Source organism: Rhincodon typus, chromosome 23 (genome assembly GCF_021869965.1).
Source record: "Rhincodon typus isolate 14 chromosome 23, sRhiTyp1.1, whole genome shotgun sequence".
Lineage (NCBI taxonomy): Eukaryota > Metazoa > Chordata > Chondrichthyes > Orectolobiformes > Rhincodontidae > Rhincodon > Rhincodon typus.
The window spans coordinates 42,888,452-42,915,247 of NC_063354.1; the positions used below are offsets into that span (position 1 = coordinate 42,888,452).

General features: G+C 42.8%; 1 protein-coding gene across 1 annotated transcript in view; it reads right to left on the bottom strand.

Annotated features, from left to right (window-relative positions):
• Window positions 1–2,885: 2,885 nt before the first annotated feature.
• Window positions 2,886–26,796, bottom strand: part of LOC109931886 (melanin-concentrating hormone receptor 1-like) — a 144,004-nt gene continuing 120,093 nt past the window's right edge. The window contains 2 exon segments of the mRNA XM_048611135.1: window positions 2,886–2,984; window positions 2,987–3,918. Coding sequence (XP_048467092.1) covers window positions 2,886–2,984; window positions 2,987–3,918 — 1,031 coding nt within the window.

Here is a 26,796-nt window from a genome sequence, read left to right on the forward strand (position 1 = left end):
TCTCAGCATTCAATTTGCACCATGCATTCCTTTTGTCCTTGAAATGATTCTAAAACTACAAAACTATGGGATGATAGATGCCATCAACATCTTACAGTTGGTAATTTTCAATCTTTTCAAATAGATTCGTCTGAGCATTTTTTCAAAGAATTTTAGCTCCTTTAAGGATAATTTGTTCTCAACTGTCACCTTATCTTGCCTTCAGAAAACATTACAGAGCAAAGGGATTTGAATTTCCATCAACGTAAAGCATTGAAAGCCAGCAAATAAGTAGAAAAAGTATTTGAAAAGAATCATGGGCTTTATCTCAATGAAACTTTACTTGTTCAGAGCCTTAATCACGTTCCATCTGGATAACTGTGTTCATTCCAAGCAGCAAACCTCAGGAAAGATATAATGGCCTTTTGAGGGGTTACAGCACAAACTCATCCAATTGACCATCCAGAAGGAGAAGGGCAGTAGATACGTGGGGGCATCATCACCTGCAGGTTCCCCTCCAAACCACTCACCATCCTGTCTTGGAAATATATCGCCGTTCCTTCAGTACCACAATGTCAATATTCTGGAGTTCCCTGTCTAATGTTACTCTGGCAAGCATCCATCCAGGAAAAAAGGAGAAGCCAGACTGTCTTCCACATAATTCACAATACCCAGCACAATATTATTTTTCCCTTTCACATACCAGCCATTCCCATGTGGAAACTTGTCCTTATGTGTACCCGAACCTGTCCCCAAATATACCAGCCACTGTAACCCACAACTAGAGTACACACGTATACACGCACTATTGATACAGCATTTACAACATTAGCACCAAACAGCGTTGTGGGTCTACTACTCCCCATGGACTGCAGTGGTTCAGGGAGGCAATTCTGCATCACTCTCTCAAGGGCAACTAGGTATGTGGCTGGCCCAGCCACAATGCCCTCATGCCATGAAAAACACAGCCAAAGCTTAAATTTGTAAAAGGCCAAATTGCATTATTCCTTTCTATTCCTTTGGCTTCTGAAGTTCGAGGACTGATCTGAAAAGGTGTTTAAGATGATGTAATTATTTGATTGAAGATGAGGAACAGGTAGGAAACTATGAAATAGAAAGGCATGCAATTCTGAAAATTTACTTACAACATACAGCTACTTTATATTTGTAAATTGACTGTACTGAATCCAGGCAAAAAGGAAGGCACTCAGATTGCCCTGGATTTATTAGTTACCATTATCTTTGATCCAATACTCTGTGGTGTGGAAATCAGAACAAGAGGACATGATTTTAAAACTAGAACCTAGCTACTTAGGAAATACTTCACAGCAGCAAGAGCAAAGGCAATGTATAACCTTTTACCTCAAGAGGAAATGGGAGAGTTTAGAACACTGTAAAATGCAGTCAGCATCACTGAGAGGAGTAGGAGAGGTTAGGATCCTGAGAGAGTTAGCATCACTGAGGAAAGCAGGTGAAGTGAGAGTAAATTTTCATAGTAAGTTTATACTTATTCTAAAGGTAACAAATAGTTTTTAGAGTTAAAGATGGCAAGTAAATGGGAACAAGTGAAATGTACTCCTTAAGGTCTGTGATGGGATTCTTCATCGTGGACATAACGAAAAGATAATTATCATAGGCATGGTGAGCCGAGGGCCTGTTTCTATGCTGTGGGAGTCTAAAAGACAGAAGATGCTGGAGGACAATTGAAAGTTTTGGGACTGAGAAACATCTATTAATAAACAGTTAGTATGGATTTCAAATGGGAAATCTTGCTTCATCAACCTTATCATTTTTCTTTTGTGGAGATAACAGAAACAATAGAGAATTGTGATGAATTAGACGGAATTTACCTGAATTTTCAATGATCAGAGCCCACAAAGAATAAATTTAAACATTTTATAGATAACCTTTTAATTGCAAGAAGCTATGCAACACTCTACAAGAAGGTTCCTGAAATGAAACAGTGGAGATTTAAACCCGCTTTGTGTCAGGTACAAACAGCAACTTCCCTAATGAAATTTGATCAACCAATCAGCCACAACGCTGAATGCTGCAATGTAATTGGCTGCTGGGCATTTATGGGACTTATTGTAGTAGATAGGCCCATAGTTTATCAGACAGTAAGGACTGGGAAACATAACTCTACTCAAGCCTACATTCCATTTCAAAGACTTGATGGGCCAAATGGCCTCCTTCTTTGCTGTTCCATTCAATGGCTTATTACAGCCACCTTAATTCCATGAATATCAGGAGTTGGATTCCACAGCAAGAAGCTCATGAGAACCCTTCTGTTCAACAGATATTGTTACGAAAAATCTTTCTGTTCGATATTCGGTTAGTTATAGGTCCATTCTGGGTTTCGAATGAAGAGTAGAGGCAGAGAAAGTTTTCTAACTTTGGAAAGGATTCAGAAATCCAAAATACAATGGGACTTGGGAGTCATCATTGACAACTGTCTGAAGGTTAACATGCAGGTTCAGTTGACAGTGAGGGAGGCAAATACAGTGTTAGCATTTATTTTGAGAGGGCTAGAATACAAGAGCAGAGATGTACATTTGAGGCTCACACTGTGGTAATTGGGTGGGGATGGGGAATGGTGCTATGATCGAGGTGACCATTGCTAGAAAATTCCTTGGTGTTGTTCCTGTTCCTGAGCATAAATTGCCTGGAAGTGAGAAGCTAATTTACAAATCCATGTGGAATTCCACTATATTTCCAGCAAAGCAACACAAGATGGAATGGCACCAGTTCCAGAATGTTCCTTGCATGCCTTGTGCTCATTTCGCCTGTTTGTTATTCACAGCAAGTCTTCACTCCTTTCCTTTTTGGCTGCGACTTTACTGTGAGCAATTGGACGCAGGAGGAAAGTCTCCTTGGTACCTCTAAAACTGGACATTGAGCAACCTTCACTGAACTGCATCTGGGGCAGGCAAAGAGTTCGGGGAGAGCCGACCCGTGAAACGCATTTGTTGTGTTGAGTCACTGGAGAGTTTGATGACAGGCTCCCTTCTGCCACGCTGTTGTTAAACCGGAACCGTTGATGGGGAGGGCGGATGGTCATCAGAAACTGGCGTTTGAAGGTCTCACTCAGGGCAATGTACAGAAAAGGGTTGATGCAGCTGTTGGCATAGCCCAGGCTAATGGCAAAGTTGTACATGTAGAAGAAGGCAAGCCTTGGCTTTTCAATGCTCAGATGGACCAGTTGAAAGATGTAGTAGGGTCCCCAACACACAAAGAAGGTTGAGCAGATGGCCACTGCCATGCGGGTGACCTTCCTAGTTCGCATTCGGAGGCTTCTTTGGGGTAGTGGAGCCACACGCGTGGACATGTGCTGAAGAATCTTGAAGTAAATAACACAGATAACAACCAGAGGGATGGCAAATGCCACCATGAACTGGTAAAGGGTAAACCAATAGATATCGGTGGTTGGATTGGGCAGAAGTAAGGCGCAACCAACTGTGCCATCTGGCAGTGGCATTAATCCTGTGTACAGCCACACTGGGATGACGGTCAAGAAGGACATTAACCAAACCAAACAGATCACCAAGGTGGCAACAGATGGTGTGCGCATTGAGGTGGATTTCAGTGGGTGAACTGTGGCCAAGTAACGATCAAAACTCATCACGGTCAAAATGTAGGTGCTGGTGATTTGGCTATGGCTGTCCAGGGTTGTTATGATGGTGCACATAGCAGCTCCAAAATGCCAGGTCCCATTACCAACTAGTTGATGAATGAGGAAGGGCATCCCTAGAAGGAACAACAGATCCACTAACGACAGGTTGAAGATAAAGATGTCGGGTACCGTGTGCCTGCATCTGAACTTGGTCTTCCTGACAATGGTGTAGATTACGATGCAATTTCCTGTGATGCCCAAACAGCTGATGACACCAAACACACTTGGCATGATGACATTGGTGTATGGTGCAAACTGGTCAGAACCTGAAAAACAGAGAAATACAGGCATTTCCCTTTACAGTAGCTTTAAGATGCCCATTTCTTAGTCACATCCAGCCTACTGTTCTGAAGCTAAGCTCATGTGTACACAATGCCTCCCCAGGGAATTGGCTACAGGTATGGCATCAGATAATTGCTGCATTAAATTGATACTTTATTCATTTGATGATCTAAAGGCACAATTTTTCTCCTGTCCCTTGAGATTCAGTAAATGTGCTGCAGTGTGTAAGAGTCACTGTTTATGGGCAGTTTGCTACGGAGATGCTACTTATTCAGTGCTCCACAGGGAGAAGTGTGGCATCACTGTTTGTAGGCGAAGGTTGGCATCAGCACCCACACCCTGCTTCTGTCTGCCTGCACTGAAAGGGCCATAAACTGTATAACATACCTGATGCGAAAGCAGGGTCTATGAGGAATCTTACACAGTCTCACAAGCTCATCACCAAAAAGTATTATTTTCAGAATGAACCCACAGGACTCTGCACACAAGATTGTGAAATTTTTGAGCTAATCTTGTACTTAATAATTGGCAAATATTATGGTCTAGACCAAACCTTCTCAAAATCTATTAAGATAGTCTAGAGTCTAAATTTTTCTTACTTTAAAGGTAAGTGTTAGATGTTGTGTTCTGGATGCAATTTGATTGATCAAGCTACCAGGCTTGAAACAAAACATAGAACATAGAACATAGAACATAGAACATAGAACATAGAACATAGAACATTACAGCGCAGTACAGGCCCTTCGGCCCTCCATGTTGCGCCGACCTGTGAAACCAATCTGAAGCCCATCTAACCTAAACTATTCCATTATCATCCATATGTTTATCCAATGACCATTTAAATGCCCTTAAAGTTGGCGAGTCCACTACTTTTGCAGGCAGGGCATTCCACGCCCTTACTACTCTCTGAGTAAAGAACCTACCTCTGACATCTGTCCTATATTTATCACCCCTCAATTTAAAGCTATGTCCCCTCATGCTAGCCACCACCATCCGAGGAAAAAGTCTCCCATTGTCCACCCTATCTAATCCTCTGATCATCTTGTATGTCTCTATTAAGTCACCTCTTAACCTTCTTCTCTCTAACGAAAACAGCCTCAAGTCCCTCAGCCTTTTCTCATAAGACCTTCCCTCCATACCAGGCAACATCCTGGTAAATCTCCTCTGCACCCTTTCCAATGCTTCCACATCCTTCCTATAATGCGGTGACCAGAACTGTACGCAATACTCCAAGTGCAGCCGCACCAGAGTTTTGTACAGCTGCAACATGACCTCATGGCTCCGAAACTCAATCCCTCTACCAATAAAACCTAACATACCGTATGCCTTCTTAACAACCCTATCAACCTGGGTGGCAACTTTCAGGGATCTATGCACATGGACACCGAGATCTCTCTGCTCATCCACACTACCAAGAATCTTACCATTAGCCCAGTACTCTGTATTCCTGTTACTCCTTCCAAAGTGAATCACCTCACACTTTTCCGCATTAAACTCCATTTGCCACCTCTCAGCCCAGCTCTGCAGCTTATCTATGTCCCTCTGTAACCTGCAACATCCTTCTGCACTATCCACAACTCCACCAACTTTGGTGTCATCCGCAAATTTACTAACCCATCCTTCTACGCCCTCATCCAGGTCATTTATAAAAATGACAAACAGCAGTGGCCCCAAAACAGATCCTTGAGGTACACCACTAGTAACTGAACTCCAGGATGAACATTTCCCATCAACCACCACCCTCTGTCTTCTTACAGCTAGCCAATTTCTGATCCAAACCACTAAATCACCCTCAATCCCATGCCTCCGTATTTTCTGCAACAGCCTACCATGGGGAACCTTATCAAACGCTTTACTGAAATCCATATACACCACATCAACCGCTTCACCCTCATCCACCTGTTTGGTCACCTTCTCAAAGAACTCAATAAGGTTTGTGAGGCACGACCTACCCTTCACAAAACCGTGTTGACTATCCCTAATCAAATTATTCCTTTCTAGATGATTATAAATCCTATCTCTTATAATCCTTTCCAACACTTTACCCACAACCGAAGTAAGGCTCACTGGTCTATAATTACCAGGGTTGTCTCTACTCCCCTTCTTGAACAAGGGGATAACATTTGCTAGTCTCCAGTCTTCTGGCACTATTCCTGTAGACAATGACGACATAAAGATCAAAGCCAAAGGCTCTGCAATCTCCTCTCTAGCTTCCCAGAGAATCCTAGGATAGATCCCATCCAGCCCAGGGGACTTATCTATTTTCACACCTTCCAGAATTGCTAACACCTCCTCCTTATGAACCTCAATCCCGTCTAGTCTAATAGCCTGTATCTCAGTATTCTCCTCGACAACATTGTCTTTTTCCTGTGTGAATACTGACAAAAAATATGCATTTAGCGCCTCTCCTATCTCTTCAGACTCCATGCACAACTTTCCACTACTGTCCTTGAGTGGCCCTAATGTTACTCTAGTCATTCTTTTATTCCTGACATACCTATAGAAAGCTTTAGGGTTTTCCTTGATCCTACCTGCTAAAGACTTCTCATGTCCCCTCCTGGCTCTTCTTAGCTCTCTCTTTAGGTCCTTCCTGGCTAACTTGTAACTCTCAAGCGCCCTAACTGAGCCTTCACGCCTCATCTCTACATGACCCTCCTTCTTCCTCTTGACAAGAGATTCAACTTCTTTAGTAAACCATGGTTCCCTCGCTCGACCACTTCCTCCCTGCCTGACAGGTACATACTTATCAAGGACATGCAGTAGCTGTTCCTTGAACAAGCTCCACATTTCAATTGTGCCCAGCCCCTGCAGTTTCCTTCTCCATCCTATGCATCCTAAATCTTGCCTAATCGCCTCATAATTGCCTTTCCCCCAGCTATAACTCTTGCCCTGCGGTATATACCTAACCCTTTCCATCGCTAAAGTAAACGTAACCGAATTGTGGTCACTATCACCAAAGTGCTCACCTACCTCCAAATCTAACACCTGGCCTGGTTCATTACCCAGTACCAAATCCAATGTGGCCTCGCCTCTTGTTGGCCTATCTACATACTGTGTCAGGAAACCCTCCTGCACACATTGGACAAAAACTGACCCATCTAAAGTACTCAAATTATAGCATTTCCAGTCAATATTTGGAAAGTTAAAGTCCCCCATAACAACTACCCTGTTACTTTCGCTCCTATCCAGAATCATTTTTGCAACCTTTTCCTCTACATCTCTGGAACTTTTCGGAGGCCTATAGAAAACTCCAAACAGGGTGACCTCTCCTTTCCTGTTTCTAACCTCAGCCCATACTACCTCAGTAGATGAGTTCTCATCAAACGTCCTTTCTGCCACCGTAATACTGTCCTTGACTAACAATGCCACACCTCCTCCTCTTTTACCACCTTCCCTGATCTTACTGAAACATCTAAACCCCGGAACCTGCAACAACCATTCCTGTCCCTGCTCTATCCATGTCTCCGAAATGGCCACAACATCGAAGTCCCAGGTACCAACCCATGCTGCACGTTCACCCACCTTATTCCGGATGCTCCTGGCATTGAAGTAGACACACTCCAAACCACCTTCCTGCCTGCCGGTACACTCCTGCGACCTTGAAACCTTATTCATGACCTCACTACGCTCAACCTCCTGTACACTGGAGCTACAATTCAGGTTCCCATCCCCCTGCTGAATTAGTTTAAACCCTCCCGAAGAGCATTAGCAAATTTCCCCCCCAGGATATTGGTACCCTTCTGTTTCAGGTGTAGACCATCCCGTTTGTAGAGGTCCCACCTACCCCAGAATGAGCCCCAATTATCCAGGTATCTGAATCCCTCCCTCCTGCACCATCCCTGTAGCCACGTGTTCAACTGCTCTCTCTCCCTATTCCTCGCCTCGCTAGCACGTGGCACGGGTAACAAACCAGAGATAACAACTCTGTTTGTTCTAGCTCTAAGGTTCCACCCTAGCTCCTTGAATTTCTGCCTTACATCCCCATCCCTTTTCCTACCTATGTCGTTGGTGCCTGTGTGGACCACGACTTGGGGCTGCTCACCCTCCCCCTTAAGGATCCCGAAAACACGATCCGAGACATACGTTGTTCATAGCCTATAATTAAAATACAGACAAAATTAAAATAAAAGAATTGGATTAACTGTAACTCTGTCAAAATGCTTAACAAAATAATATACATATTAACTACCATTAATTAATTGTTCCAGTATAGTAACATCCCATAAACACACACTGGACAAAGGCAAAACAGATTGTCTCACATGCAATTCTTGCAGCAGGAAGAGAAGCCCAGCTTTTAGCTGTAACACAGAGAGGGATTAGAATTGCCATGTCTTGCTTCAAAACCCCAGCAACCGCTAAAATCTAAAACTAATAAAAAAACCTGGTTCTGTTGGAGCTTGACCCCACCCATTCAGGCTGCTTCTATTGTGCCTACTTTAAATAAAAACCCAAGGCCTCACAAGCTTTTCACTTTATTGGCTTTGAGCAGACCACTCAGTACCTCTGTCTCAACCTTTCTTCATAAAAAAAAGGACCAAATACACCTCTTAAAGCCACAGCATCGCCACAAAATTATGAGCTATAATCTATAGTGTATCGGAGTCTTTCATCCTGCAAATGACAAGGCTAACTGTGTCTTTCCATCCTAGGGAGATGCACCATCCAATTTACTAAGCTCTTTATTCCTCCTGTGGGGGATAGCTTTTCAGGGAAAAGCGCTGCAGGAGCCAGATCTTTGGCACCATCTCCGTCTCGGCTGTAAAGCAGGGTACGGCAAAGTTCAAAGTCCAATTGAGCTGTCTAGGCAATGGTACAGACAGGCAATTCAGTGGCCATGAGCAAGACTTTGGGAATGTGTATTGATGGTTGATCCTAGTCCTGAGGTTGTTTTAAAATTTGGTAGAACCGCATCCAGCAGGTAATGAGATGCTTTTTGAGCAAAATGAGAAGACTTCACTCATTCCTGGAATCTTATTAGGAAAAAGAAAACACTGTTCCTCTCTCTAAAACATCAAAGCATTTATACAGCAGGTGAATTGATTAATCTAAATTCATCTCTAACACTGCACAAATTCTATTACCTTTTCAGTCTGCTGTACTTAGTGAAGTCAGACAGGTTTGCTTTACAATGTTGCTATATTTCATTCATGCGCCCCTACAGATATGCACACAGACCTTTACACGCGCCCCTACAGATATGCACACAGACCTTTACATGCGCCCCTACTGATATGCACACAGATTTTTACACGCGCCCCTACAGATATGCACACAAACCTTTCCGCACACACACACACACACAGTGTGAGCTGCAGAGAGTGAAAACCCTGGGATTTGAGCTAAATTTGGGAGTTTAGGGAAGTAGGGAGTGGGGTTTGCTATGTCTTGTTCTAGTCATTTTGCAGCCATTTTTGAGAAGGGATTCCTTGTTGTTGAGCTGCTGCTGGTTAGATCTAAGAGTGGGCCGAGGTGAATACCAGGCTTTGTTGAACAGAGTGAGCAGCAACAAGGTAAGACCTTTTTCTTTTTAAAATCTCCTAAGTCCGCTCGCTGTTAAAGGGGCAGAGATGGCAGTTAATGGAGTGGGATGCTCCTCCTGTCAGATGTGGGAGATCAGGGAGCAGTCGACTGTCCCTGGTGTCTATGTCTGCAGGAAGTTTCTGGCTACAGCTCCTCTCAGACCGCATGGATCAGTTGGAGCGGCATTTGAACACACTGAGGAGCATATAGGAGGCAGAGCGTGTGATAGATAGAAGCTTCAGGGAGATGGTCACACCGCACGTTCAGTCAGGTAGGTGTGTGATTGTAGGAGAGGTAGGCAGGTAGAGGAGGAGTCTCCTGTGGCTATCCCCCTCTCAAACAGGTATATACTGTCTCTAAGATTTTGGAGTAGATTTGTAGCTCGGGTTGTGGGTATTGAGGTTGGTTGGCTCGCCGAGCTAAGATGAAGAAGAATACCTCTTCCAGGTTTCAAGGATAATGGATATCCAAAAAACTGGGTCAGAAGATGCCTACATGAACAACATCAGGAAGATACTACATGCCCCAACACACTCATCACACTACCCTACACCGGAACTAACCACAAGACTCCTACAACCGCTGGGCATCAGAGTGGCACACAAGCCCACATCAACCCTACAACAACTGCTCACCTGAACTAAAGACCCACCCCCCGCCATCTTATGTCATCTATAAGATCCCCTGCAGAGACTGTGAGAAACACTACATCGGACAAACAGGAAGGAAACTAACATCAAGGGTACACGAACACCAACTGGCTACAAAAAGACACAACCAATACTCACTCATCTCAATCCACATGGATAAGGAGAACCACCAATTCGACTGGGACAACACCAAGATCCTGGGACAGGCTAGGCAGAGACAGGCACGGGAGTTCCTAGAAGCCTGGTACCCCACGAAGAAAGCCATCAATAAACACATAGAACTCGACCCCATATGCACTCCACTACGAAGAAAAACCGAAAGTGAGGCAATCCAGCTCAACAGACCCCAGAGTTTAAAAACCAGGCGGGAAAACACACTGACGCTTCATCGGAGGCTGCACTGATGATGTTACCCAGCAGGGTAATGAAATGTCTGCGGAACAATGAACCAGCTCGGCGAGCCAACCAACCTCAAGGTATATACTGTTTTGGATGCTATTGTGGGGGATAGCTTCTCAGGGAAAATAGCTGCAGAAGCCAGATCTTTGGCACGGCTGTAAAGCAGGATATGGCAAAATCCAATTGAGCAATTGTGATAGGGTACTGTCTAGTCAGGGGACACAGACAGGCAATTCAGTGGCCACGAGCGAGACTTTGGGACGGTGTATTGCCTTCCTGGTGCCAGGGTCAAGGACATCTTGGAGAAGCTGCAGCAAATTCTCAAAAGGGTTGGGGGGGGGTGGAAGTGTGAGCAGCCAGAGGATGTTGTACACGTTGGTACCAACAACATGGGTAGAAAAAGGGACGAGCTCCTGCAGAGTGAATACAGGGAATCAGGCAGGAGATTAAAAAAGCAGGAGCTCAAGGATAGTAATCCCTGGATTACTCACACTACTGCTGAGAGGAGGAATAGGAGGATAGGGCAGGTGAATGCGTGGCTGAGGAGCTACTGCAGAGGGCAGGGATTCAGATTTTTGGATTATTGGAATCTCGTCTGGAGCAGAGGTGGCCTGTTCAAAGGCGACGGATTTCACCTGAACTGGAGGGGAAGTTTACTCGAGGTCTCGGGAGGGTTTAAACTGACAGTGGGGTGGGACTCTAAGCAGTAGTGAGACAAAAGAGAAGGTACGGAAGTTAAAGAGAGCAAGCTAAATACACCAGGCAGGCAAGAACACAGCAGGGAATGAGGGAAGACTGATGAATTAAATGGAATTTATTTCAATGCAAGAGGCCTGGCAGGTAAGACAAATGAACTCAGGGAATGGATGGGAACATGGGACTGGGATACCAGTATAACGGAAACATGGCTGAGGGATGGAAAGGACTGGCAGATCAATGTTTTGGGGTATAAATGCTATAGGAAAGATAGAAGAGGAGGTAAGAGAGGAAGGGAATTGGTGCTTTTGATTAGGAAAACATAGCGGAGTACTTACAGAGGATATTCCTGGGCAATTGTCCAGTGAAGCCGTATGGGTGGAACTGAGAAATAAGAAGTGGGTGATCACTTTGATGGGCTTGTACTTTAGACTGTGGAACGCTTGTATGTTGAGACTGTTTAATTTAGGCTGAGTAGTAATGAGTTAAAATAATATATGATTAGGAGCATGAAGTAGGGAAATTTTAGCTTTGGGAAACAGTACATATTACTGTAACTGCAAACTACCTTTCCCTAGTCTGAGAAGTCACGCAGATAACAAAAAGCTAGGGCTCGCAGTATCTGTACACTCTTATTCTCACTGCATTCGGCTTTAATTAATGTATATCTAGTTGCCTAAGTAACAACCTTGCCTTGCTAAAACACAGTACAACTGCAGTTTGTTTTAACTTGTTTGTACTACTGTATAAATTCTGCTTCTTTTCTGTACTTGTCGGAGTCTTCGGACCTGACCATTTGTCAGCATTGACTCTCCGTAATATCACTAATAAAATCTCTTTGCCTCGAAGTCTGGGCCTTTGGTGTGTGATTTAATCTAGTCTCTTCGACATAGGCCCTCCCAATAGTTAGTGGGAAATTGAGAAGCAAATATGTAGGAGATTGCACATATCTGTAAGAATAATAAGGTTGTAATCATAGGGGATTTTAACTTTCCAAACATAGACTGAGACTGCTGTAGCATTAAGGGCTTGGATGAGGAGGAATTTGTTAAGTATGTTCAGGGAAACTTTCTCATTTAATGTGTAGGTGGTTCTACTAAAGAAGGGGCAAAACTCGACATCTTCTGGGGAAATAAGGCAGTGCAAGTGACCAAGGTGTTTGTGGAAGACCACTTTCGGACCTGTGGCCATAACTGTATTAGTTTTTAAAAAGTTATGGAAAAGGTTAGGTCTGGTCCACAAGTGAAAGTTCTAAATGGGGGTAAGGGCAATTTTGATTATATTAGATGGGAACTTTCAAAAGTTGACTGGGGGCTGCTGTTTGCAGGTAAAAGGGATGTCTGGCACATGGGAAGCTTTCAAAAGCGACCAAATGGGAGTTCAGGGCAAGCACGTTCCTGTTCGAATGAAGGACAAAGCTGGCAGCAGTAGGGAACACTGGATGACTAATGATATTGAGGCTCTGGTCAAGAAAAAGAAGGAGGTATGTACCAGGAATTGACAGCTGGGATCAGGTGAATCCCTTGAGGAATACAGGGAGTGTAGGAGTACGCTTAAGAGGGAAATCAGGAGGGCAAAAAGGGAACATCAGACAGCTTTGACAGTTGGGATAAAGGAGAATCCAAAGTGATTCTGTAAGTATATGGAGGGTAGAAGAGTAGCTAGGGAGAGAACAGTGCCCCTTAAAGATTAATGAGGTCATTTATGTGTGGAAACACAAGAGATGGGTGAGATACTAAACGAATATTTTACTTTGGTATTTGCTATGCAGAAAGACATGGAAACTAGGGAGCTCAGGGAAATAAGTAGCAATGTTTTGAAAAGAGTCCACATAGCAGAGAGAGGAGGTGTTGGAAGTCTTAAAACTCATAAAGGTACATAAATCCAAGATCTGATCCAGTGTATCCCAGGACATTGTGGGAACCTAGGGAAGAAATTGTGGGGCCCCTAGCAGAGATATTAGTATCATTAACAGCCACAGATGAGGTGCCAGAAAACTGGAGGGTAGTTAATGTTGTCCCATTATTTACGAAAAGCTGTAAGGAAAAGCTAGGGAACTACAGACCAGTGAGCCTAACATCCACTAGTAGGTAAGATGTTGAAGGGCATTCTGAAAGACAGGATCTACATGTATTTGGAAAAGCAAGGACTGATGAGGAATATTCAGCATGGCTTTGTACGTGAGAAATCATGTCTCACAAATTTGATTGAGTTTTTTGAAGAGATGACCAGGAAGATAGATGATGGCAGAACGATAGACTGGAAAAGCGCAGCAGGTCAGACAGCATCTGAGGACAAGAAAAGTCATCGTTTCGGCCTGAAACTCTTCGTCAGGACCTTTTGTCAGGGTTTCGGCCCAAACTGTTGACTTTCCTGCTCCTCAGATGCTGTCTGACCTTCCATACTTTTCCAGCCTCACACCTATAGACTCTGGCTTCCAGCATCTGCAGTCCTTATGGTCTCCAAGTCGCAGAATGGTAGACATTGTTTACATGGACTGCAGCAAGGCCTTTGACAAGGTTCTGTATGGTAGACACATTAGTAAGGTTACATCACATGGATCTAGCTAGAGCTAGCCAAATGGATAAAAATTGGTTTGACAGTAGGAAACAGATGGTGGTGGTAGAGGGTTTTTGTTCAGACTAGGGGCCTGTGACCAGCAGTGGTTCAGTACTAGGTCCGCTGTCGTTCATCATTTTAATAAACAATTTGGATGAGAATATTGGAGGGATCGTTAGTACGTTTGCAGATGACCAAATAACATCGCTGGTATTGTGGACAGTGAAGAAGGTTATCTAACAGTACAACAGGATATTGATCAACTCGGCTAGTGGGCTGAGGAATGACAGGTGGAGTTTAATTTAGATAAATGTGAGATGTTGCATTTCGGTAAGATAAGCCAGGGCAGGACTTACACAGTTAAATGTAGGGCCTTGGGGAGTGTTGTCGAATAAGAGAGACCCTGGGGGCGCAGGTACATAATTCCTTGAAAATGACATCACAGGTAGACAGGATGGTGAAGAAGGCATTTGGCACAGTTGCAGTCATCAAACAGAGTATTGAGTACAGGAGTTGGGACATCATGTTACAGCCGTACAAGACATTGGTAAGGCCACATTTAGGTCACCATGCATACTTCTGGTCATCCTGCTATAGGGAGAGTGTTATTAAACTGGAAAGGGTGCAAGAAGAATGTTACCAAGGCTGGAAGGTTTGATTTATATGGAGAGGCTGGATAGACTGGGACTTTTTTCCCTGGAGCATTGGAGGTTGAGGGGCGACCTCATTGAAGTTTATAAAATCATGAGGGGCATGGATTGGGTGAATAGGTCTTTTTCCCAGGGAAGTGGAGCCCAAAACTAGAGGGCAAATGTTTAAGGTGAGAGGGAAAAGATTTAAGAGGGACCTGAGGGGCAACTTTTTCACAGAGAGGGTGGTGCGTGTATGGAATGAGCTGCCCGAGGAAATGACAGAGATGACTACAATTACAACATTTAAAAGACATTTGCACAGGTGCATGGATAGGAAAAGTTTTGAGGGATATGGATCAAACACAGGCAAATGGGATTAGTTCAGTTTAGGAAACCTGGTCATCATGGACAACTTGGGCCAAAGGGTCTGTTTCTGTGCTGTATGATTCTATGACTTTATGACACTCCGACAGATGTACAGGCACAGCCCTTTACACACACACCGACAGATGTACAGGCACAGCCCTTTACACACACACACCGACAGATGTACAGGCACAGCCCTTTACACACACACCGACAGATGTACAGGCACAGCCCTTTACACACAATCCGACAGATGTACAGGCACAGCCCTTTACACACACATACCTACAGATAAGATGAGAGGAGAAAGATTTAAAAAAAACACGAGGGGCAATATCTTTTACACAGAGAGTGGTTTGTGTGTGGTATGAACTTCCAGTGGTGGATATGGGTACATTTACAACATTTAAAAGACATTTAGATAAGTACATGAATAAGAAATGTTTGAAGGGTTATGGGCCAAGCACAGGCAGTTGGGATTAGTTTAGTTTGGGATTATGTTCAGCATGGACTGGTTGGACCGAAGGATCTGTTTCCGTGCTGTATGACTCTATGATTCTATATACACAGGCTCTAACAACATCACTGCAGATATACTCACAGATCCTTCCAAACACTCCTATATTTGTACACACTTCAACATCATCCTGTAGATCTACATGTTCTTCAAGGCATTTCCATGTATATTATATATATTATATATATACACACACATACACACATATATACATGTTCACAAGAAACTTTCAGACTCCTATAGATAGACATACAAATATACAATCAGTCAACTATACCTACTGATGCAGAATCAGAGATAAGTACCTCTCTCTGCACGCGCACAGATGCACTTACAAAGACACTCAGACAAATAATCAGGTGGTGTTTTAACAAGCTTTGAGCAAAATGCTGTAATATTGAAATAAAAGTCTAACTTGAGTACAACAAAAACCCTTAACTGTGCTCCCAAATGCTCATGAGTGAGTCTGCTGCCGAGTACAGTATGCTCCTTTACAAAGCGGGTAGATCCTTCTCAGATAATGATAGAAGATCCCATTGTACATTTTAGTGAAAAGTGGGGCAACTCTTCCTGGTCAGTGTTCATCCCACAATCAATTTCGATGCTGAGACAAATTATCTGTTGCTGGTTGTCACTTACAGTGGCTCTTCTACCTTACAGCAGTGACTATACTGCAAAAGCACCTTTCTGACTGTAAAGGGCTTTTTAGGTGGCCTGAGACTGTAACGTCTTTCCCTACTTTCATTCTACACTATTTCAATCTCAGTCTTGTATATCACAGAGGTGATGTATAAGAGTTGGAGGAGGCCATTGGGCCCATCATGTCTGCGCCGGTTCTCCAAATAAGCTTCATGACTGCTTTACCTTCTCCTGTTCCACTCCCTGCGTAATCCTTTTTTTTCAAATAAAACACTGCAGATGCTGGAAATTGGCAACAAACACAGAACGCTGGAGAAATCTTGCATCTGTGGTGACGGGGTGGGGGGAGGTGTTGGAGAGTCTAATTCCCTGCAGCAAAATTTCAGGCAATGTGTCTCAGAGCTTTTGGTTTTATGCCTATTGCCTGTGTTAATGTTTCGGGTCCGGTGACCCTTCCTCAGAACCCTTCCTCGGGTCACCGGACCCCAAAACGTTAACTCTGATTTTTTCCCTTCACAGATGCTGCCAGACCTGCTGAGCTTTTCCAGCAACTTTGTTTTCGTTCCTGATTTACAGCATCCGCGGTTCTTTTGGCTTTAAATCTGTGCTTTACATGTATTTGTTGCTTGTTCCCTCCAATCCCCAGCCCTATCACTGCTCTTGGGTTTTTTTTTGCTGCACTGTCCCCTTAACACAGAATACTTTGCCACTCGATGCTCCTGGAGTTTCAGCTGGGAAAAGTCTTTTCCCTAGGATGGGGGATTTCACAACGAGGGGGCATATCTTTAAGGTGAGAGGAGAAATATTATACAGTGACCTGAGGGGCAACATTTTCACACAGAGGGTGGTTTGTATGTGGAATGAACTGCCAGAAGAAGGTGGTAGATACAGGTACAGTTACAAAAACATTTGGATAGAAAAGGTTTAGAGGGATATGGGCCAAATGCAGGCAAATGGGATTGGTATTGTTTGGGAAACTTGGTCGACATGGACAATTTGAACTGAAGGGTCTGTTTCCATGCTCTACGACTCAATGACTCTACACATACATATATAGAAATACACACACATACATGCATAGATAAACACACATACATACATAAAAACACATATACATACAAATACACACACATACACACACAGATATAATACTTAACACACATACAAACGCACATTCATATATGCCCAGATGCATACATATACACACACACATACATGCCCACATACATATAAACACCCACACACACTCACCCACAAGGCTGGTGCAGCTGTTATAGTGCCGTGCCAGTGGTGTCCTTAAATTGATGTGTTACCAATTTCCAGTCTATGTCCTCTAACCCTCAGACATCCTCCTTTTCCAGCCCCCATTGGCAAGCTTTCCCCTCCCTCTGGGTAGCTGTTAATTTCATGAATCTTCATGGGATATGGGCATCACTAGCAAGGCCAGCATTTGCTCCCCTTCCTTAATTGCCCTTGAACTGAATGTCTTGTTCAGTCATTTCATAGGGCAGTTAACAATCAACCGCATTGCCATGTTGCCATATTTGTAGAGTGGTGGTAACTTCAATAAAATGGTTAATCCAGAATGCCATGTTAACATTCTGGGGACAAGGGTTCAAATCCCACCATGGCAGATATTGAAATTTAATTCAGTAAAAAGCTAGTCTAACAGCGACCATGTAACCACTGTCAACTGCTGTCAGGGTTTTTTTTTGCTGCACTGCCGCTTTAACACAGAATACTTTGCCACTCGATGCTCCTCTAGTTTCAGCTGCAGTGCTAGCTTGATCCCCGGTGCACGCTGACCTTACCAGTTTGGTTTCCGAAGCTCCTTCTCGGTCCGACAGCGAATTGGGAGGAATTTGCTCGCCAGGTTTCCGACCTATCCATTTTCAGGGGAAAGAAAAGCCAAGCTGACAAACCTCACAGCTGTTCAAATTCAGAGCTTGGGAAGAAATTGTACCCAAGGGTGATTTACAACTGGATTCAACACTGCTTAAAAATAAAAAAAAATAATGTCAGAACACCTGTCCACTTGATTTCAGAATTAAAGCCAACTTGATTTTTTTAAAAATAATCCCAATTCCTCTGTTGCAAAATCTGAAGGTGCACCTCTTTAAGGATAGCCCTAAGGTATGCAAGTTCCCACGCCTGTATCCACTGACTGACCTTAACCCTTTCTCTGTCTCCCCCTGCCTCCGGATCTCTCAGTAGGTCTCCTCTCTGCTAAGTCTGCTCCTAGTCTCTCTCTGTTTCTTTCCCCTCTCCCTTTAAAGGGACTCAGCACCTCGCGTCATCCAGCTGGGAGCTGGCAAATTTCACCACTGAGGAGCAGGGGCGAGAGAGATAGAACAGGAAAAGCACAACCAATGATAGTTCATACTCCCGACAGAAAGGAAAATATAATGAAAATAGGGAAATAGAAAAGAAACAGAAAACGAGGGTGAAAGAATGAGAGAGAGAGAGGCAGCATGAGAGATGCAATAAAGGAGAGAGAGGAGAATGTGAACGAAAGAGAGTTAGAGAGAGAGAAACACGGGGTAACAAGAGACCAGGCCAGAACAACCACCAAAGAATCCAAGCAGTCACAAGACCGAATGTGTTCTTCATGAAACAATATGAAGAGGCAAACAGGGTTCAGCAGTTGGGAGTGAAGATCTGGATCTTACTGATACACAACCACACACCATCACCTATATACTGATTATTGTGGATTGATGGAGGCTGGTACAATTACAACATTTAAAAGGCATCTGGATGGGTATATGAATAGGAAGGGTTTTAGAGGGATATGGGCCAAATGCTGGCAAATGGAATTAGTTTAGGATACCTCAGAGATAGTAAGAACTGCCGATGCTGGAGTCAGAGATAACACAGTGTGGAACTGGAGGAACAGCAGGCCAGGCAGCATCAGAGGAGCAGGAAAGTTGATGTTTCGGGTCGGGACCCTTCTTCAGAAATGTTTGGGATATCTGGTCAGCATAGATGTGTTGGACCAAAGGGTCTGTTTCCACGCCCAAGACTCTATGTCATTGCAATGTTTCTCAAAATTTCACATATCCCTCATTCTGTTAATGCAACAGTTTTACCAACAGCTGCACAATGTCAGACTAGTAAGCATGACCAAATCATGTAAGTTAATCCACACCACTCTATTGTAACAATTATTCATTTTGTAAGTTGTACTAAAATTAGTGTTAAGCACACAGTATTCTACGAGTCAGATTACACATAAATGTGTTTTCCTTCCAGTACAGATCATGTGAAATATGGAGAACAATGAGAGTATACAGTCAGTATCACTGTCATGTAAAATACATCAATCATTATAAATACAGAATTCGTATTCATATGCACAATATTCATTTTTGAAAGTGACGTGTGGAAGTGGGGATTTGATGCTGAAGGCTTAACTAGGGCACCAAATAGAATGAGCACTCTTCAGAAAGCAGTCAGTAACAATGAAAGAGAACTGGAGATCATGAGGTGGAATTAAGACACACACATATACTCACATGAATATACACAAATATATACACATATGCAGTTCAATACACAGGAAGAAACTTCTGGATATTTATCTGCTTTCTCTGTTTAAATTAACTAAAATATAAAGTACAGGTGAAGTTTGATTAATTTCAAATTACAGAAAGTCTTGAGTTATGTTTCACCTAGTAGTTGTAATTTAGTTAAGGGCTAAGTAAATGAAATGTACAGCATTGAATGCAGTTCCATAGGAACATTCTTTGAGTTCTTATGAATAATAAATGCCATTGAAACCTTTCTCCAGTGACCTAGTCGGACACATTTAATGATTGTAGATGACTCCCACAGTAGTCAAAAAGTGTAATTTACTTTCAGTTAACCTCTTCGCTTGTGCACAGCAGATAGCTGAAATTTATAAAAACCAAAAGAACTGCGGATGCTGTAAATCAGGAACAGAAACAGAAGTTGCTGGAAAAGCTCAGCAGGTCTGGCAGCATCTGTGAAGGAGAAAACAGAGTTAACGTTTCGGGTCCGGTGACCCTTCCTCATCGGACCCGAAACGTTAACTCTGTTTTCTCCTTCACAGTTCTGAGGAAGGGTCACTGGAGCTGAAACTTATATTTCTATTAAACATGCAGTCCTCATTAGACACTGACTTGTTGTATTGTGTACTCCTGAGATGGCCCCAAACTCAATCTCAATATTTTTCGGAAGCTTTGACTCATACCAAAAAACTTGTCATGCTTCCACAATAAATCAGCATTAAAAATGCTGAAACATGGTATTCCACATGTTTTATTATCTGTAGGAAGTTTATGCTCCTATCCCTGGTGAACAACGAGTTATAAAGATAGACTGGGACTTTTCCACTGGAGTGTAGAAGGTTGAAGGGTGAATTTATAGAGGTTTATAAAATAATATAGATGGATTGAATGGCAAAAGTCTTTTCCCTAGAATGGGGGATTTCACAACGAGGGGGCATATCTTTAAGGTGAGAGAGAAATATTATACAGTGACCTGAGGGGCAACATTTTCACACAGAGAGTGGTTTGTATGTGGAATGAACTGCCAGAAGAAGGTGGTAGATACAGGTACAGTTACAAAAACATTTGGATAGGTACATGGATAGAAAAGGTTTAGAGGGATATGGGCCAAATGCAGGCAAATGGGATTAGTATTGTTTGGGAAACTTGGTCGACATGCACAACATGGACAATTTGAACTGAAGGGTCTGTTTCCATGCTCTACGACTCAATGACTCTACACATACATATATAGAAATACACACACATACATGCATAGATAAACACACATACATACATAAAAACACATATACAAACAAATACACACACATACACACACAAACACACAGATATAATACTTAACACACATACAAACGCACATTCATATACGCCCAGATGCATACATATACACTCACACATACATGCCCACACACATATAAACACCCACACACACTCACCTACAAGGCTGGTGCAGCTGTTATAGTGCCATGCCAGTGGTGTCCTTAAATTGATGTGTTACCAATTTCCAGTCTATGTCCTCTAACCCTCAGACATCCTCCTTTTCCAGCCGCCATTGGCAAGCTTTCCCCTCCCTCTGGGTAGCTGTTAATTTCATGAATCTTCATGGGATATGGGCATCACTAGCAAGGCCAGCATTTGCTCCCCTTCCTTAATTGCCCTTGAACTGAATGTCTTGTTCAGCCATTTCATAGGGCAGTTAACAATCAACGGCATTGCCATGTTGCCATATTTGTAAAGTGATGGTAACATTAATGGAATGGTTAATCCAGAATGCCATGTTAACATTCTGGGGACAAGGGTTCAAATCCCACCGTGGCAGATATTGAAATTTAATTCGGTAAAAAGCTAGTCTAACAGTGACCATGTAACCACTGTCAACTGCTGTTAAAAACTGATCTGGTTCACTAATGCCCCTTAGGGAATAAAATCTACTCTCCTTGATCTACATGTGAGTCCAGACCCACAGTAATGCAGTTGACTCCTAACTGCCCTCTGGGTAGTTAGAGATGGGTAACAAATGCTGGATTAGCTCACATCCTGTGAAAAATAATAAAAAGTAGGTCTGAAGTCACGTAGAGGCCAAGGATAGCAGATTCCCTTCCCTGAAAGATATCACAGATCTTCCAACAATTAATGATGGTATCATGGTGAGACTAGTTAGCAATTCCAGATTTTTTTTTGATTGATTGAATTTAAACTCCATTAGCTGCTATGATGGGATTTGAACCTGTGTCCACAAAGCCTTTGGAATTCCAGTTGAGTGACATTACCACCAGCCCCATCATCTCCCTTTAGTAATTGGATGGAAGATGCATGATTGGATCTGTTTCATAGCTGGGAGTGGGAGTCAGTGATACATCCCAGTCCAGGTCAGATTCCCATCCACTACTGGACACTGTGAAATTCACCCTCTGGTTTCTTGATGTAGAAGAATCTCTGTCTGATGTCCTTTTTCAGGACAAAGCACCCTGTTGTACCAAGGTGATTATTAACTCTCACAACAGCCATCATTTGTTGTTCCAAGTGAGACAGGTCCTGTGCTGGAGGGAGTAATGACACTGACTGAGCTGAAATTGCTAAACTCATTTCACAGGAGACTTCTTTCAGGAGAGGTGGGGGAGGGGCAATGATGAATTTTGCACCTCACCTGTCTGGGCTGTATTCAAACCCAGGTCCCCCAAGAGGAGCAGCAAGACCGCTAATCACTGTTCTACCACAATTGAAAACATTTAGTTGAAAATGTCACTGTTTGTGGGATGTCAAAATATAATGTATCTTGTAATTGGAGCGAACTCCTCTTGGATTCACTCAATATGTGAAAGCTAGATATTGACGCTCTGAAAATGAGTCAGCACCCTCATGATAAATAGTATCCAATTATTAATGGACTCTCAAAGATATCTTGCATTAAGGTACTGGGCTTTGTGCTTTTATCTATTATCTATGATTTTCTTTTGAAACCATTTGAGTGTTATTAAAGTAGAAATTCAATGGGCTGGAGCACGCAGCTGTTGCTTCAGTCTCAAGTGGTAGAGAATAATTTGCCGCATATTGATGAAGGATCAGTGATTAGGTACATGGTACTTCAATACAGCTCTGACTGCACTCTGTGCATTATCTGAGTACGGCTTTGTGGCAGAAACTATTTGGGTGAGATGTCTTTCTTTTTGTTCATCACTCTCATTCCTGTCAAGAAGAAGAACAGGAGGTTTGAAGAATGGATTATTTTTTATGTGTGTCTGGCCCTAATTCATATTATATCAGGCTGGATTTCCTGAAAACCACACAGTCATTGTGCCCACAGAGATGGGTGCATATATGGGTGTACCTGCAGAATCCCCATCATGGCAAACTCTGAAGGAATTACTCCGACGTACCTTAAACACTGCATCACAAACCTGGCCCCTTGCCACCAAGAGAAAGGAACACCAAATAATACAATCTAGCAGCAGAGACAGAAGTCATGCTTTTAGTTGCAGCAAAGAGAGAGAGCTGTATCTATCAGCTTCAAGCCCTCAATGTCAAGTCAAATCAAAAACTAAAACCCTGGGTCTGTGTGAGCCTGACTCCACTCACTCATGCTTCTTCTGTCCAATTGAAAGAAACCACTCAGGGAGGTCAAAGCTGTTTACCCACTGCTTCTGAAGCAGAGATTCCAGCACTGCTGTGGCGACATCTCTCTGCAAGAGAAACAGCACCGAATGTATCACTCTTAAAGGCACAATATTGTCACAAGAGGCAACTCCGCTGCTTGTAGAGACTCTTATCTTGACACCTGGAACTTAGTTAAAAGAGCATGTTTTTAAGGTAAGAGGAGAGAGATTTAGAAAAGATGTGAGGGGCAAATTTTTTTACACAGAAAGTTGTTTGTTCATGGAATGAACTTCCTGAGGAAGTGATGGATGTGAGTACAATTACAGTGTCTAAAAGATACTTGGATGAGTGCATGAATAGGTAAGGTTTGGAGGGATATGGAGAAGGAGCAGGAAAGTGGGACCAGTTTGGGATTATGTTTGGAATGGACGGGTTGGACCGAATGGTCTGTGTCCATGCTGTGTGGCTATGACTGTATGCAGCAAGTTGTTCCTGATATTGAGGTAGACCTCAATGGAATTCTTGTACAAGTCTGCTGCAGTTTTTGTCAAATTTCATGTCATTCAGGCCCCTACAAGGTTCTGCCTTTTCTAGTTGGAATAAAAGTTCACTTGTTTGCCTGAAATATAACTTCAACTTCCTGGAAGGTTAAGATCTCATTGAAACCTATAAAATATTGAAATGGATAGACAGGGTAGATGCAGGTCAGGTGTTTCCCTGTGAGGGTCTAATAGCCAGCTGGCACAATTTAACATTAAGGGGGATTTAACTTAGTACTGAGATGAGAAAAATTATTTTTTCTCAGAGGGTGGTGTATCATTGGAGTTCTCTATACCAGAAGGCTGTGGAAGTTCAGTCTTTGAGTATGCTTCAAGTAGAGATTGATAGGTTTTTCATTATCAATCGTGTACAGGGTTATAACGGTAATGTCATAAGATACAAACCCATGGTTTTGGAGGTGGTATATTGGCATGGGTAGAATATTGGCTAATGGGCAGGAAACAGCAAATGGGGAAAAGAGGTTCTTTATCAGGTTGGCAACCCGTAACCAGTGGGATTCCACAGGGATCAGTGCTGGGACTGCAAATGTTTACAATTTAAATTAATGACTTGGAGGAAAGAAGTGAACGTATTGTAGCCAAATTTGAAGGCAACAAAAAAAAGGTGGAAAGGCGAGTTATAAGAGGGATACAAATAGTTTACAAGGAGATTTCAACAGGTTAAGTTGTGGGCAACAAGGTGGCAAGTGGTTACAACAGGATCTTGAGTGAGGAGTGGCAGGTGGAATTTAATTTCGATAAATTTGAGATGCTGCATTTTGGAAAGGCAAATCAGGGCAGAACTTACATGGTAAGGTGCTGGGGAGTGTTGCTGAACAAAAAGACCATGGAGTGCAGGCTCATTGTTCCTTGAAAGTAGTCACAGGTAGACAGAATAGTTAGAAGGTGTTTGGTTTGTTTACCGTTATTGGTCAATGCATTGAGTATAGGAGTTGGGAGGACATGTTATGGCTGTACAGGACATTGGTGAGGCCATTTTTGGAATATTGCATACAATTCTGATCTCCCTGCCATAGGAAGGATATTGTGAAACTTGAAAGTGTTCAGAAAAGATTTATAAGGTTGTTGCCAGGGTTGGAGGGTTTGAGCTACAGGGAGAGGCTGAATAGGCTGGGGCTATTTTCCCTGGAGTGCCGGAGGCTGAGGGGTGACCTAATAGAGATTTATAAAATCATCAGGGACATGGATAAGGTGAACTAGCCAAGGTTTTTTCCCCAGGGTGGGGGGAGTCCAAAATTAGAGGGCAAAGGTTTAAGATGAGAGGGGAAAGATTTAAAAGGGACCTAAGGGGCAACTTTTTCACTCAGAGGGTGCTGTGTGTATGGAATGAGCTGCCCAAGGAAGTGATGGAGGCTGGTACAATTACAACATTTAAAAGGCATCTCGATGGGTATATGAGTAGGAAGAGTTTATAGGGATATGGGCTAAATGCTGGCAAATGGGACTAGATTTATCCATGATATCTGGTCAGCATGGATGAGTTGGACTGAAGGGTCTGTTTCTGTGCTGTACATCTCTATGACTGTATTGAGTGTAATGTAGGAAAATGTGAAGTTGTTTGTTTTGGAACAAACAAAAGAACAGGGTATTATTTAAATGTAGAAAAAGCTGCAGAAAGCTGCAACACAAAGGGACCTGGCGTATTTGTACACGAACTCAGAAAGCTAGCCCACAGGGGCAACAGGTGATCAGGAAGGGTAATGGAATGTCATTCTTTCAAGGGAGTTGGAATATAAGAGTAGGGAAGTCTTACTTCAACTGTATAAGGTGCTGGTGAGACCACATCAGGAGCACTGAGAGCAGTTTTGGACCAGCCTTGAGCACATTAGAATAGTCAAGTCTAAAGGTAATGAAGATACAGACGAGAGTCTCAGCAGCAGTTTGAGATAAGGGTAACAGCAATCCATGTTATAGATTGGAAAAGGCTGTGTGTGTGTGTGAGACCAATGTCACCACTAGATGGAACACCATACACATAAACACAAAATCTCAACATCACCACATCGTATTTCTGAGACTGATTTAATTAATGGGACTGCTGCAGGCAGCAACTCATCTAACATATTCCCAGAGATCTCACTTCCATTTAATGGAGTGTTTAGATTAAATCTTTGAGTTAATTATAAAATAGTTAGAGTAAGACATAATAAACATCAAACTTTGTGGAACCTTATGACACCAGTATGTTACTGTAACACTCTCTGATCCCTCTCTCTGGTACATTTATAAAGATTACTTTAAATGTTTGGTTGTACGCAACTTGAACATGACAAAAGGAGACTGGAGGTTGAAGTTTTCATCTTTCACTCATCAGAACACAGATTTTATCCAGAATGAGGCGAGTGTGGCAACAGAAGGGCAGACATTGATTTTAAACTGAGATGTAAAGGAATTTCTTCTTCCAGAGGGTAGTGAATCTGGAATTCTCTACCTTAGAGAGCTGTGGAGGCTAGACCACCAAAAGTATTTAAAGAGAATGTCGATAGATTTTAGAAATATCAAAGAGTTGAGGGCTACGAGGAACCAACACAAAAGAGGAAAGTTGAGGCCTGGGGCAGTTCAGCCGTGATCTTATAGAATGGCAGGCAGACATGAGAGGGTACAGGACCTACTTCCACTCCTAATTCTTATGTTTTTTACTGTACTGCCTAATACCCAATTTCTATTTTAAAATCTATTCTTCTTTATTTTGCTTCTGAAATGTCATATGCAGCGCCTTTCCCACCTGAGTGACCCCATTTATAAATTTAAAGTCCTTATGACTGATTTATTCATCATTTCCACCAGGACCCTGAAGCCAGCCCAGTTCAGGTGTGCTTATTGCAATGGTGTTGTTGATTTCTGGCACAATACTGATACCTGCATCTCACAAAATAGAAACCCTCTTACCCACACCACTGTTTCTTTCACACATTCTCTTCTCTCATTTGTTTGCCCCTATGGCTAATTTGCCCATGGCTAGGGTAATAACTCAGAAACTATAAACCTTGTGGTTCATTCTTTAATGGACAAGATCTTTTGCTTAGTCTTCCGATATTATTAGTCTGAACAAGAATGAATTGATCCTTTCTCTCTCTCTCCAATATTATTTCAAGCCAATCCAAGAAGTCTCTCACTACAGAAGGTAAAATACCACGTGGGACTCTCCATCTTGCTAACAAAAGATGCTGTTTTTCACCCTATTGTTGACTCACTTA